A 13,267-nucleotide genomic window follows, 5' to 3' on the forward strand; every position below is an offset into this window, starting at 1 on the left:
CTGCTGTCTAATCCTCAGACTCCATTTAAGTTCATCAATTGTCCCAACAATGTCTTTCGTAGCAAAAAAGATCCAGTTGAATTTTGTGCATTTTATTTAGTTATCATGTCTCTTTAGTCTCCTTAAATGCGGAAAAGTTTCTCAGTCTTTGACCTTTATGACCATAAAACTTTTGAAGATGAAGGCCATCTTCATTGTTTTGTAGAATGTCCCTCACTCTGGGTTTGTCTTATGGTTCCTCGTGCTCAGATTGAGGTTATCTTGGCAGGAATATTACAGAAGTGCTGCTGCATTCTTTTCATTGTATCCTGTCAGTTGACACAATCTTCACTTGTCCCATTACTGTTGATGTTCACTTGGATTACTTGGTTTAAGGTGGTGTCTGCCAGGTGTCTCTGGCTGGCTCTTTTTTCCTTTATAATTAATAAGTGTTTGGAGGTGAGGTACTTTGAGATTATGTATGGTCCCATTGCTCTTCAAACTTTCAGTTTATGGGTTTATTCAGTGGGTTGTAATCTGTTACTCTTATAATTTATTTTGATGCTCAAATTGTCCCAGATTTCACCAGTAAAAGAAGCCCCTTTAAGCCAGCTTCCGCATTTTTGTAACATGCCACCATCATTCTTTGAACACTCCCTTACTTTCTGGTGCAGAAACATGTTATAGGCTCATCTTGTCCCTGCCCTTCCCCTGGAATTAGCTGTCCGAGGAGTCCTAGTTCCTTTTAGTGGAGAATGGTATTAGAAGGCAAGGTCTGGGTGCTAGGTGTGCTGTTTGTTATTGGAGTATTGCTGGTCGTGGTCCTGTCAATGGCTAGAGCTAAGGAGAACATGTAAGTGTATATGATATGCATACATAGCTATACCCACCCATTTATATCCCTGTCAGTCTGTCTCACTAGAAAACCGTGAGTTCATACTGGTAACTCCAATTCTGATCAGCACTGCAGTGTCCTCTCTAGTTTTCTCTCTTTCCATGTTTGCAATTCCCTTCTCTGACAGTGAGAAGCCTACTCCTGTGGTCTTTGATCATTCCCCTGTGCATAACCACTCTCCTGTTGCCCCTGCAGCCTCCTCCACCGTGTGGCTGCCTTCTTCACCCCTGTGGGGCTCCAGCACCCTGCCTGGGGCTCCCTCCAGTGCACCCTGCCTTCTCATCCCGTGCCAGGCCACTCCTACTGTCTCTGGATGGACACCACCCTCCTCACTCAGACTTCAGCATCTCCTGCCCGGCTGCTCCTCCCCCCAAGTGGATGCTTTCTTTCCCCACCTCTGGCTTCAACTCCATGAACAGGGCCACCCTTCTTACTCTACCTAGACTCTCACAGCCTGCAAAGGACCTCCTTCCATCCACCCCAAACCTTTGAAGCGTAAATGGAAAAATAGGTAATCATCTGCAGTCCTTTAGATTAAAAATATTTAAGAAGAAAACACTTGGTTTTCTTTTATGAAATTGGAAGTGTCTAGAGTTAAACGTTCGTATGGCTCTGAAATTGCATTCACCAGTTCATTGAACGTAAATTACTGAACCCCTCCTGGGTGCCAGGCACTGAGCTAGGTCACCGGGGATAGGACGGCGAGCTAGACAAAGCCCCTTCCCTCGTGAAGCTGCATTCTCTGACTCTGTTTAAGCTTAAACAGGTTAGTAGCAACTTAGTAATCTCTCTAAGCCTGTTTCCTCATGTCAAGTGGAAGTAGTCGCAATTCTGCTCATGGGGTGCTTGTGGAAATTGAATAACACATGAAAAATACCTAGCCCAGTAACTAGTTAGCTACTGTCGTGATCATCACAGAAATATACAAGTACCTCAGCTAAAATAATATTCGTCACTCTAAAAAAATCATTTAAATTTTTCATTTAATATTTTGAGGGGAAACCAAAAAAATTCCTGGCAGGGAAGATGAAATCTCATCTATTCTTTGAATCTTTTTTTTTTTCTTTTAGCATACTTTTATCTAAGAATATGCACTTTAGTTTAAATTGTGTGTTTAAATGTGTCCTGTTTCTTGAGCCTCAGAATATAATACAAAAGCACAAATAACCAGGCAACATGACATTTGTCTGCATGTTTGTATCAGGTGACAGTCTAATAGATGGGTCTTCTTTGGGCCTGAAAGACATGGTAGATTCATATGTTTGGAGCACAGTTAATGAAAAGGTAATTATTATGCATTATTAGAGAGAGAACATTTTGTTGCAGGATAATTTGTTATAAAATGACTTTCTCTTTTCTAAGGGAAGGTGATGACTTAATATTAAAAATATATTTTCTTTTTAACCCTTACTAGCTGCTGGTATTGGAACCCAACTGGTTGCTGCTAAACTGATAGATACATCTAGTAATGTCTATATTATTCTACCAGTGATAGTATTTGAAATGCATGTAACATGTAACCTGTAAAACTCTGGAATAGTATTTGCCCTGGAAACCATGCCTTCTGTCATCAGAGATAGCAAGCCTCTCGAAGGTTTGCTTTTGTACATGTGGTACTCTTAACAAGGCAGTATTTAGGGGAAGAAGTTCCTGTTTTACTTTATAAAATATTAAAATTTATGTTGTGATGTTTTCTAGCTGTGTTCCTTGTCACTGAATGTTAGGAGTAACTGTTCCTAAATATATAGTGCAGTAATAATCATAGGAACTCTAGGAATGCAGAATGAAATTCAAATCCCCATAACTTTAGTGGCTTGGTGAAATCTTCCTCACTCCTTAACTTCATACTGGGTGGTTTGATAAAGATAAAGACCTACCCCTAATAATGAACATACTAGAAAATTGTGACAGTATCAGCTAATTGAGTGACTGAGTCCTTCAGTCTTATAAGGCCTGTGCTGCCAGCTAGCAGAGCACAGCTCATTCGAAGGCAGAAATGGGATAACTAGGAAGAAGCATAAGAGTAGATGATCTGAAAAGAGGTGAGGCAGGCAGAGAAAGTGAGCTGGTCTGTAGAACCCTGGAGAAGAGCTTAAAAACAAAGGAAAAGAGCTCTAATGCAGAGTACTATGGGATATTAGGAAAGCAGTAGACTGAGAAGATAGCCATTTTGTTGGCAATAAAGGTCGACAGAGAGGGACTTCCCTGGTGGTGCGGTGGTTAAGAATCTGCCTGCCAATGCAGGACACACGGGTTCAAGTCCTGGTCTGGGAAGATCCCACATGCCGCAGAGCAACTAAGCCCGTGTGCCACAACTACTGAGCCTGTACTCTAGAGCCCACGAGCCACAACTGCTGAGGCTGCAGACCACAACTGCTGAAGCCCGTGTGCCTAGAGCCCATGCTTCGCAACAAGAGAAGCCACTGCAATGGGAAGCCCATGCACTGCAATGAAGAGTAGACCCCGCGGGCTTCCCTGGTGGTGCAGTGGTTGAGAGTCCGCCTGCTGATGCAGGGGACACGGGTTCGTGCCCCGGTCCAGGAAGATCCCACATGCCACAGAGCGGCTGGGCCTGTGAGCCATGGCAGCTGAGCCTGCGTGTCCGGAGCCTGTGCTCTGCAACGGGAGAGGCCACAGCAGTGAGAGGCCCGCGTACCACGAAAAAAAAAAAGAGTAGACCCCGCTTGCCTCAACTAGAGAAAAGCCCGTGCGCAGCAATGAAGACCCAACGCAGCCATAAATAAATAAATAAATTTTAAAAATGTACTATAATTCTGTATCAGAATGTAATTTATTAGAATTTATAACCTACTATCGTTCATGTACAGATCATAGAGGAATGGGGAAAGGGAAAAGGGGTAAGTGCAAGAGATAAGAGGTAAATGAGGAGTAAACCAGTCAGCTAAGAGGTGAGTTGGTGGGTTGTGGGTAGGGAGTGGATAAAGGAAGGCAGTAAAGAAGAAAAGAACTGGAAGGGAAAGTATAGAATGAGAAAGAGGCTCATACCTTTCCAGATTTGTAGACCTTAGAATGTAGTATTTGTACTCGTCCATTGAGTTACTAGCTGTGGTTTATGTTTCTTTGGTTCTGTGTTCAATTTTTAATAAGTGTATTTGCTAGGAACTAGGCATTTTCCTTTAAAGCTTCAGGATTTGTTTTTTTGTTTGTTTTGTTTGGTTTTTTTCTGAATGGAATAACCACAACAGCCTGTCCTAGGGAGATTATTCTGTGCGTTATATTCATTAGCAGATAACATTAACTTCATAGCAGGAGAAATAAATCCAGACAAAGGCCAGAATGACGACTTCCCCCCGCTAGACTCTGTGGTCAGGTATTGCCATTAGCTTTCATTATTTAAACGTTAGTAGCCTTCTGTGCGCCAAGCACTGTTCCAAGTGTCAGGGATGAGAGGATGAATAGGACAGAATTCCTGCCTTCAAGGAGCAGGCTGGCTAATGAGAAGGACAAGCGATGAGTATATTTTAAATGTTTGGGCAACGTGAAGAGGGAGCTCTGTGAAAGACCTGTGCCTGGAGGAGTAAAGAAAGGTTTCCAGAAAGTGATTTTGTGCCTGTGTTTTTATAGGGTGAATAGAATTTTGCCAAGAGGCAAAGGTTGGGTATAGAGTCTTTCAGGCAGAAAGCCAGATCGCTGTGCAAAGGTACAGAAATGTAAAAGACCATGCTTGGGCCATAGTGATATTTTAATATGATTGGAGCCTAAGATGCAGGGGGTGGGAAGGAGAGGAGAGTTATGAAAAATGAAGCAGAAAGGGTACGTTGAGGCCAGATTCTGGAAGACTCTTTGTTAAGGAGTTGGGTGTTGTCCTATAGAGGATATCATAACAGAGAGTGTTCCTGGTATTAGAGTAGGTGAACAGATCAGTGGAACAGAGAAGAAAATTCAAAAGCAACCTCCAAAACATATGAATATTGTTAAAGGTAGTACTTCAGATCTTTAGGAGAGGATGGATTAGGGAATAGATGGGGCTGGAGTAACTTGTTAATTCTTTGGGAAAAACTGTTAATTTACTGGTTTGAAAAAATATTTTATGCGATGCATTTATGTTAAGAATATCAGGTTTAGATTTGGACATTTTTGCTTGAAACTCTGGCTTTATAGCTAAATAGAATCTGATGTTTCAGGTCCTTTTTCTTACCCTAAAACTTTTATTTATTGATTGATTGATTTTTATAGCATCAGCAGAAAAAGAAGCAATCAAGAGTACATACTCCAAAGTTCTCGATGCCTATGGACTTCTAGGTGTTTTACGATTAAATCTTGGTAAGTAGTCGATATAATTGATCTATTTTTTTCATTTCTGTTTTTGTAATTCTAAGGATTTGAGAGAGACTATCTATTTCAGACTCTATATCTGAGCTATAAGTGTGGTAACAGCTTTTAAACCTTAATTAAGCTAATCTTGAGATAATGCTTCTTGCCCGAAAAGGCATGCTACATGCTCGTGCTCTTGTGATTTTAAGTTCCAGAGACAGCGTCCTATTTGAACACTTTAAGAGACTGGTATCAGTTGTCAAAAGAGAAAATCAGGGCATTGCCCTTTTTCTTTGTTTCAGTGCATTTAGGAAAAGATGTCTTAGTGGGAACCACACGCTGATTTCCCTGGTTTATAGTGGAAAAGACATCTGCTTTGTATTCAGAAGGTCTCAGTCGAGCCTGTGTCTGCTACCTAGTGTCACCATAGGCTGCAAAGTAACCTTTATGATTCTATAACGGTGTGACTCGGAGCGTGGCCCAAGGACTGGTTACGTTCCATAAACTGTTTTGTTATTGGTCTGGATGAGAAGAGAAGCCAGCACCATCGTGCAAATCAACACATGGCTTCCTTCATTGATAAAGTCTTACTATGGAGAAAAAAAGAAGTCAGCGAAACCAAATGGTAAACTTAGTGATAATCATTTTCTGTTCTAGGAGAAGCACCTTTTCTCACCATGAACTGGTAGGTACTCACCATGAACTGGTTCATGGGGCATACTTTGAGGAGCTCTGGTCTATCAAATGGAGATTTGCCATATGTTATGAATCTATCACGTGTAAAGTACTGTGCCTAGCTCTTAGCTAATACTGTCTTGGGTCATCCTTGCAGTCCAATGAGATTTGTTTTAATCTTATTTTCTAAGGGTGGATATCTCAGGTTGGTTATGTTAACACAGTGAAGTTGGTCTGGATAATAAGTAGTGGAGGAGCCAAGGCGCAGGGTGCTTCTACCTACGTTAAAGCCCACGTTCAAAGTACACCACTGCTGGTGGTTAAGAATCCGCCTGCCAATGCAGGGGACACGGGTTTGAGCCCTGGTCCGGGAATATCCCACATGCTGCGGAGCAGCTAAGCCCAGGCGCCACAACTACTGAGCCTGCACTCTGGAGCCTGCAAGCCACAACTACTGAAGCCCACGTGCCTAGAGCCCGTGCTCCGCAACAAGAGAAGGCACTGCAGTGAGAAGCCCGCACACCGCAATGAAGAGTAGCCCCTGCTCACCGCAACTAGAGAAAGCCCGTGCAGAGCAACAAAGACCCAACGCAGCCAAAAATAAGATTAATTAATGAATTAAAACAAACAAACAAAAAAAACGAAGTACACCACTGCTGATTTCCACCTTCATACCCATTGCACAGAGTTTTTGTCAAAACTAGATGAAAAAATCCCTGAGTTTTTTATAAGCCAAATTGCTTTATAAATTGTTTCCAAGGACTTTTTGTCCACATAGCAGCAGCAGCAGCTCACATTTATGTGCCATTTTTTCAACCTTACTATTTACACAGAACTCTAACATTCATTGTCCTGTCTGAACTTCCTAACAGTCTTAAAGGAAAGGTAGGGAAGATAACGCATATATATTTTTTTAATTTGATAAATCTTGCATACCCTTCAATTAAGTAGAGGAACAGTTTCATAAATGTGAGATTATTCTGTTAATGTTTAAATGCTTCATTATACTGAATGTATTTAAACAAGGATTTTTCCCCCTAACTTTTGCCAAAATCTAGTTGTGAACTTAAACATGTCTATGATAAACTTAAAATAACCACAAGGCCAGATTTTCAAACATGGAGACACAAGAAGGAAGGTGGAAGAAACTTTGAATAGCTTAAAAAACATTGGGACTTTTCATCCAATTAAAGTCTTTGGTTTTTGCAGGTGATATTATGTTACATTATCTGGTCCTCGTCACTGGATGTATGTCTGTTGGAAAAATTCAAGAATCTGAAGTTTTCCGAGTTACTTCCACTGAATTTATATCACTACGAATCGATTCTTCAGATGAGGATCGCGTTTCAGAAGTGCGAAAAGTGTTGAATTCAGGAAACTTCTATTTCGCATGGTCTGCATCTGGAGTCAGTTTGGATCTGAGTCTTAATGCCCATCGTAGCATGCAAGAACATACAACCGATAATAGATTTTTCTGGTGAGTTCATATTACATTTTTCCCTTTGTAATCACGTGCTGTGCAACATAGAAGGTTGAACAGTTATTTCCAGAGATAGCAGCAGTGGGCATTGCCCATTGAGCACACCGCTCTTTCCTGCTGCAGTATCCTCAGCAGAGCATAGCAGGCATCCACTGTCATTTTTTTAAAGTTGTCATGTGATGTGAAACCCATTTACTCTCCCTGATCTAGACTGACCTTCCATTTCAGACATATATTTAAAATATTTATTTTAAAATTAGGAACGAATTAATTGTAATACAATTGTGTTACTCACATCCACTGTTCTTAGTTTTGAGGTCTTGTCTCTGGCAGCATTGCCTTTCTAAGCCCACATTCCCTTATTATTTTTAATTTTAAGGTTGTAAGTAGATGATCTTGATTCAAGAGCAACCGACTACGAGGAAGTAGTACGCTGGGATAAAGTTTAGTACTGTAATAAAATAAGACTTAATAAAACTTACCATAATAAAATATGTAACTGTGCCATGTTTCACGATTATGCGTAAGTAAGCACTAATGGGGGCAGGGCCCACATGACTGTAATTAGTATCACTTTACTGGAGCAGACCAGATTTCTAGTATAGCTGTTCTCTTGTCCACAGTCAGCATCGATGTTGACTTTTTTCCTTAACACAACGGACAAATTTTATTTCATTTGTTTACTTATGTTATAAGGCCAAAGTCCGGGCCTCTCTGCTCTCGGTCTCCCTCAGTAGTTCAGATTCAAGGTGTTTCCTCCTGTATACTTTCCCTCCCACTTTCGCTATCTGCCATTATGGTCCTGGAGAAGGCCCTGGGTGTTAGAGGGCTTAAAGTCAACAACCTTAGGACAGGAAGCTAACTTCAGAGCAATAACTTGGTCACCTTGTAGATCACATGGAAGTATCTTGGCCCAGAGGAGTGGCATGGGGGAGCAGAGAGGGCAGAGTGAAAAGGGCTTTAGAGCACTGTAGTCAGGGGGTGGGGTGCGGTGGGGAGGTCAGTGGGACAGATGAGTGGACGGAGTCCTGTCTGCTTGTGTCAGCCCTACACTTTTCTGATGGAAGAGACATTGAAGATTCTGCAAAAGGTAACGGTGTTGCAGCTGGACTTAGGGCAGCTATCCTTACCTTTTTCCCCCCTGCTCATTCTTACCCAAAATTTCCTTTATTGAGAGAGAAAAGTTTTCCTGCCATAATTAGAAGTCCAGGCAGGTGCAGATGCATTGGCTGAATGGTCAGCAGTCCAGAACATCACTAAGTTTAATCAGTGGGAATAATTCATGTATCCTTTCATTCAATTATGGCTAGAGTTGGGGCAAATTTAGATAACAGATTGAAGGGTTTATCCAGCAGGAGACAGGCTGAGCGAAGGGGACACTGAAATGCCAAAGGTGAGTTTTGCTCGTTTTACAGTTTCTACAGTTTTGCTAAGGATTGGATACTGGAGCTTCACTTAGTATAGAAAAACGAAAGCTCTTAGAACTCATTGTGCTACCCTTGCAGCTTATTAGTAGGAGTATTTCCCAGGATACAGCCAAGTAAGTTTTGTAGCCAGAGAGTAGCAACTTCCTCCATTGGAGATTTGAGGCTGCTGCCAGTCGAGAGTCAGGTGTAAATTTAAACAATCAAAACAGCAAGGCATTGACTGCAAAGAAAAATGAAAACTGACAGCAGAGGGAGAAACTCTACCTGAACAAATGTACGGATCCCGCTCCTATTTAAATGGGGGACCTCTGTTAGGACAGGGGCCTCAGCTGTGGTGTCTGGACAGACTGGGTCACAGTTTGAGCTTTGCCTCAGATCAATGTAGATAATAACAAGCGTGGAAGCTTACATCCTCTTTTGAAATTAATGGTGGTCATTGGATTTAATGTTATCCTCCGAGTAATCCTACTACTCATCGCCATTCCAGTATGCTTTCCTGAGCGGGTGAGAAGGGCCAGGGTTGTAGCTGGTTTTCCAGGACTGCACGTGGCCACCACCTGTTTTCTCTCTCCTACAGCTGTCACTTGAGGAGGAGGGGGTTGGGGGACAACTGCTCCAGCCGCGTTGCTGTGTATTCTTGGTATTAGTGGCCCTAAGGCGTCAAGAAAATGCTGTGACATTGTTTTTATACCTGTTAAGACAACAAATAGTGCAAAGCACTTAAGAAAGATTTCCGCTTAGATTGGTAGTTTTAAAACTCAGAGAACTAAGCTTCAGTATTCTAGAAGCTTCACTTTTGTAAGGCACCTTTTTATCTGAAAGTACCAGATAGAAAGTTTTTCTTCACAACAGTATATTTGCTTTGGTGGTAGGTTGGTGAGGAGCTTCATGTGTTTGCTGTTGGAGGAATAAGGTTCGGACAGAGCCCCTGAGGCGGTCAGCAGGATGAGAAGATGGCCGGCGTGGCAGGACCCCAGCCCCTCAGCCCTGCTTTAGCCGTAGCAACTCTGCTTTTATGTTTCCTGATCACCAGGCTTCTACGTGTTCGTTTGAACAAAACTCTTTGCCCCAAAAAAGTTTGGCAACCAGGCCCCATCCGTTATCTAGAATGTAAAAGTATTTGGAGCAGTGGAAAACTCTAGACATGCATTAATACGGTAACCACTAGCCCTTCTGGCTGTTTAAACTTAAATTAATTAAAATGGAGCCTTATAAAAGTCAAGCCTTAAGTAGAGCCTTCTAAAGTAGGGTGGGGATGTGTGTATGAAACCCTTTTTTGGAACAAGTGATAAATACATTATGAATAAAGACATAACAGAAATGGGGCCCAGATTCTAAAAACAGAATGTATGCTGCTTTTCTATGGACCATAGATCACATGTCCAAGGATCTCATTTTATAGCCCTATCTTCCAATCCCTGCCATAGTAAATGTAAATGATTGATTTATTTTTGGTGCCTTTTAATGTGCATGTTCCAGGAGCAACATTTTGAAACGTACACTGTGAGTCGTCCAGTGCTCATTACGCTAATGCAGTTACTTCTTTTTCTGTTAGGAATCAGTCTTTGCACTTGCATCTCAAGCACTATGGTGTGAATTGCGATGACTGGTTATTACGCCTCATGTGTGGCGGAGTAGAAGTCAGAACAATTTATGCTGCTCATAAACAGGCAAAGGCTTGCCTCGTTTCCAGGCTAAGCTGTGAACGAGCTGGGACCAGGTTCAATGTCCGGGGAACAAATGATGATGGTCACGTCGCCAATTTTGTAGAAACAGAACAGGTATATGTTTATATTGCTTAATTCATGTATTAGGGGAGGGGCACAGAGAATAGTACGATAACAGATTTTTATTGATTCAGAACTCATTTCGACATCTGTAATGTCAGTTTATGGTTGTTCTTGGCTACTTATTAGCCTTAAGAGAGGATTCCCAAAACAAACTTACTCAGCCATGGCTCTTCAAGTAAGTAACAAAACTTTTTGCTAATCAGCATGGCATTGCCAGTGTCATACATTTTAGTATTGAATTTAAAATCCTCAATTATAGAGCTAGACAGCTTAAGAAAAGTGTGTTTTGATGAAATTACGTCAAACCCAACTCTTAAAGCTAGGTATATAGTACCATTAAAATGAAAAGTTATAATATTTTTGACTATGAAACTATGTAATTGTAAATTCAGGCCATGCCCCCGGTCCATTTCAGATCTTCAGATTAGTTTTTGAAAGATAGAAAAAGCTAAAGAAAAAAAATGAACTCTGAAGGTGTATGTATAAAATATTGAAATTCAAAAGGAATTCCTTTTTAAAAGTTGTAATTCTTATGCTTCTATAGTCACTATTTTCTTGGTTAATGTGTATAGAAGAACTATCACTAGTTGAAAAAAGAATCCAACTTATTTAGTGGCCTATTGGATATTTTGTTAGGATCGTTTGTATATGAGAGATTGGTCATGAGATATAACGGGCGTGCACTAGAAGTTAGGAAACTTGTCGTTTGCTGTAGAGGTAACAGCTTCGTCTGTGGAAACATTTTACCCATTATTTTTCTCTGTAGGTTGTGTACTTAGATGACTGTGTTTCTTCCTTCATACAAATCCGGGGGTCTGTCCCATTGTTCTGGGAGCAACCAGGGTTGCAGGTATGCTTTTTGACATTCAGGTTTTTTTTCTCTTGAGAACTTTCCATATTTTCTAAAGTTTCAGGATAGTTTATCAGTTCATTTGATAGTTCTACTACTCAGTCTAATAATATTAGCTAGATCCATAAATGAGGATCCAAGTACAGAGGTCCTGGAATTGTTCTAGTTATTTTTTCCTTTAATGTTCTTTTAAATATCCATAGAAATTCAGCTCCCATATTTAGTATTAAAATTTTGATGTTTTCATGGCACACTGATTTTCAAAGTGTTTCTGTGCTTACTATCTCAGTATCTTAGTGTATAACAATTTAGTCTCCGTAGGTAGAAAAATGTAGTAGTTAAAACAAAGCTTCTGAAACCAGACTTCTCAGTTTGAGCCCTTACTCACCACTACTAGTTTTGTGATCTTGGGCAAGTGATTTAACCCCTTTGTGTCTCAGGTTTCTTATCTGTAACATGGGAATAATATTAGTAGTTCCTACTTCTTAGGTCTTAGGGTTCTTATGAGGATGAAATGGAAAGTGCTTAGAATAGTAACTGGCACACACAGTCAGCACTAGGTAAGGGTTAGCTATTGTTGTTAATAAGAATATATCTGCTACTGAAATTTTACTTTGTAATTTGTAGTGACTTGTCATCTTGAATATGTTCTCTGTTTTGCTTTCTGATCTTTTTTCCCTAAACTTTCCTTTGTTGATTAAATGTAAGATTTTTTTCACCTAAGATCATAATACTGGATTGCCCATAGTAGTGTGATTTTGCATTTTATTTTTACTCAAACACGTTTAGTTCTGAAAGTGTTAAATTCTATTCATTTTAGGCTTCTGGTATATAATGTGTAGTAAATTTTGTGCCTCAGTCTACAGTATTGAGAAAACAGACAGAAAAAAAAAAAAATCTTGCCTCCATTTAGTTCACAGTTGGATCTCTCTTATTCTAGGATGGTTATTGTGGAGGAAAATTGCAGACCACTTGAACCTTTTCAGTAAGGCAGTTTATTCAAGACAGGCTAAGAATTAACAAGGATTAATACTTGTGCTGCTTTGCTAAAATTCCTGAGTTCTCGTTAAGACCAGTTTAACTCATGATGGGTTTTATCTTTGGCATATAGGCGTAACTTAAATAGATACACTGCTCCCCAAGTCTCTCTTGGGAAAGAATACCCACCCTACCCCACTTCTCCAAACTTTTTGTGACCAGAGGAGGGTGTTTGGAATATTTGCTTTAAGAAATTTCTAAAACCCCGTTTTGATGCAAGGTAAATGCTTTTGCTCTAGAGACAGGCTAATATAAGAGATTGAAATAGCCTATTTATAAACCCTCTGTTTTACCTGCTTTCTGTGTTATTAAGAAGTCCAGAATTACAGTGTTTGGTTATTCAGTAAGGTTGGATCCTGAGTAGTTACACTGAGGGATCCTCCTTGGGTGGGACTTCCTTCCGACTTCCTTCTGTGTTCTGTGGCCTGTCCATACAAGTAGTCTGGCTGGATAATGTCATTTGATTATGGGCTGAAAACTACAGATTTTTAAATCGTGCCTTTCTAGATAGAGATAGTAATTTTTGAGACATCAAGGCAGTCCCGCAATTCTGCCAAATCATCACTGAGCTGGCCTGTTGTCTCAGGTTGGGTTGAGGATTGGGTCAGTAGTTCCCAGTTATTTAGCTTAGTAGTTTTTAAAGCCAGCCTTTCTTTGAACAGGGATGGATTCGTTTCATGAGTATCTTTTATCATTTCCCCACCATTCTAAAAGAGTAGGTAATAGAGGAATGAAAATAATAGATATTGATTTTTAAAAAAATAAAAATATCAAGACCCCAAGTTCATTTTCTCATAGAAGACAAATAAGGACTTTTGACTGAGGGTGGCTGTAAATGGTCGTTAGGTGTCCTGTGTG

At 40.5% G+C, this 13,267-nt stretch overlaps 1 protein-coding gene across 1 annotated transcript in view; it reads left to right on the top strand.

The window, feature by feature from the left end:
- The window catches only part of SYNJ1 (synaptojanin 1), a 96,951-nt gene that overhangs the window by 16,232 nt on the left and 67,452 nt on the right, over nt 1-13,267 (top strand). The window contains exons 2-5 of the mRNA XM_082840511.1: nt 5,072-5,158; nt 7,034-7,301; nt 10,287-10,512; nt 11,288-11,371. Coding sequence (XP_082696637.1) covers nt 5,072-5,158; nt 7,034-7,301; nt 10,287-10,512; nt 11,288-11,371 — 665 coding nt within the window. The remainder of the gene's footprint in view (nt 1-5,071; nt 5,159-7,033; nt 7,302-10,286; nt 10,513-11,287; nt 11,372-13,267) is intronic.

This window comes from Leucopleurus acutus (genome assembly GCF_964270905.1).
Source record: "Leucopleurus acutus genome assembly, chromosome: 5".
Lineage (NCBI taxonomy): Eukaryota > Metazoa > Chordata > Mammalia > Artiodactyla > Delphinidae > Leucopleurus > Leucopleurus acutus.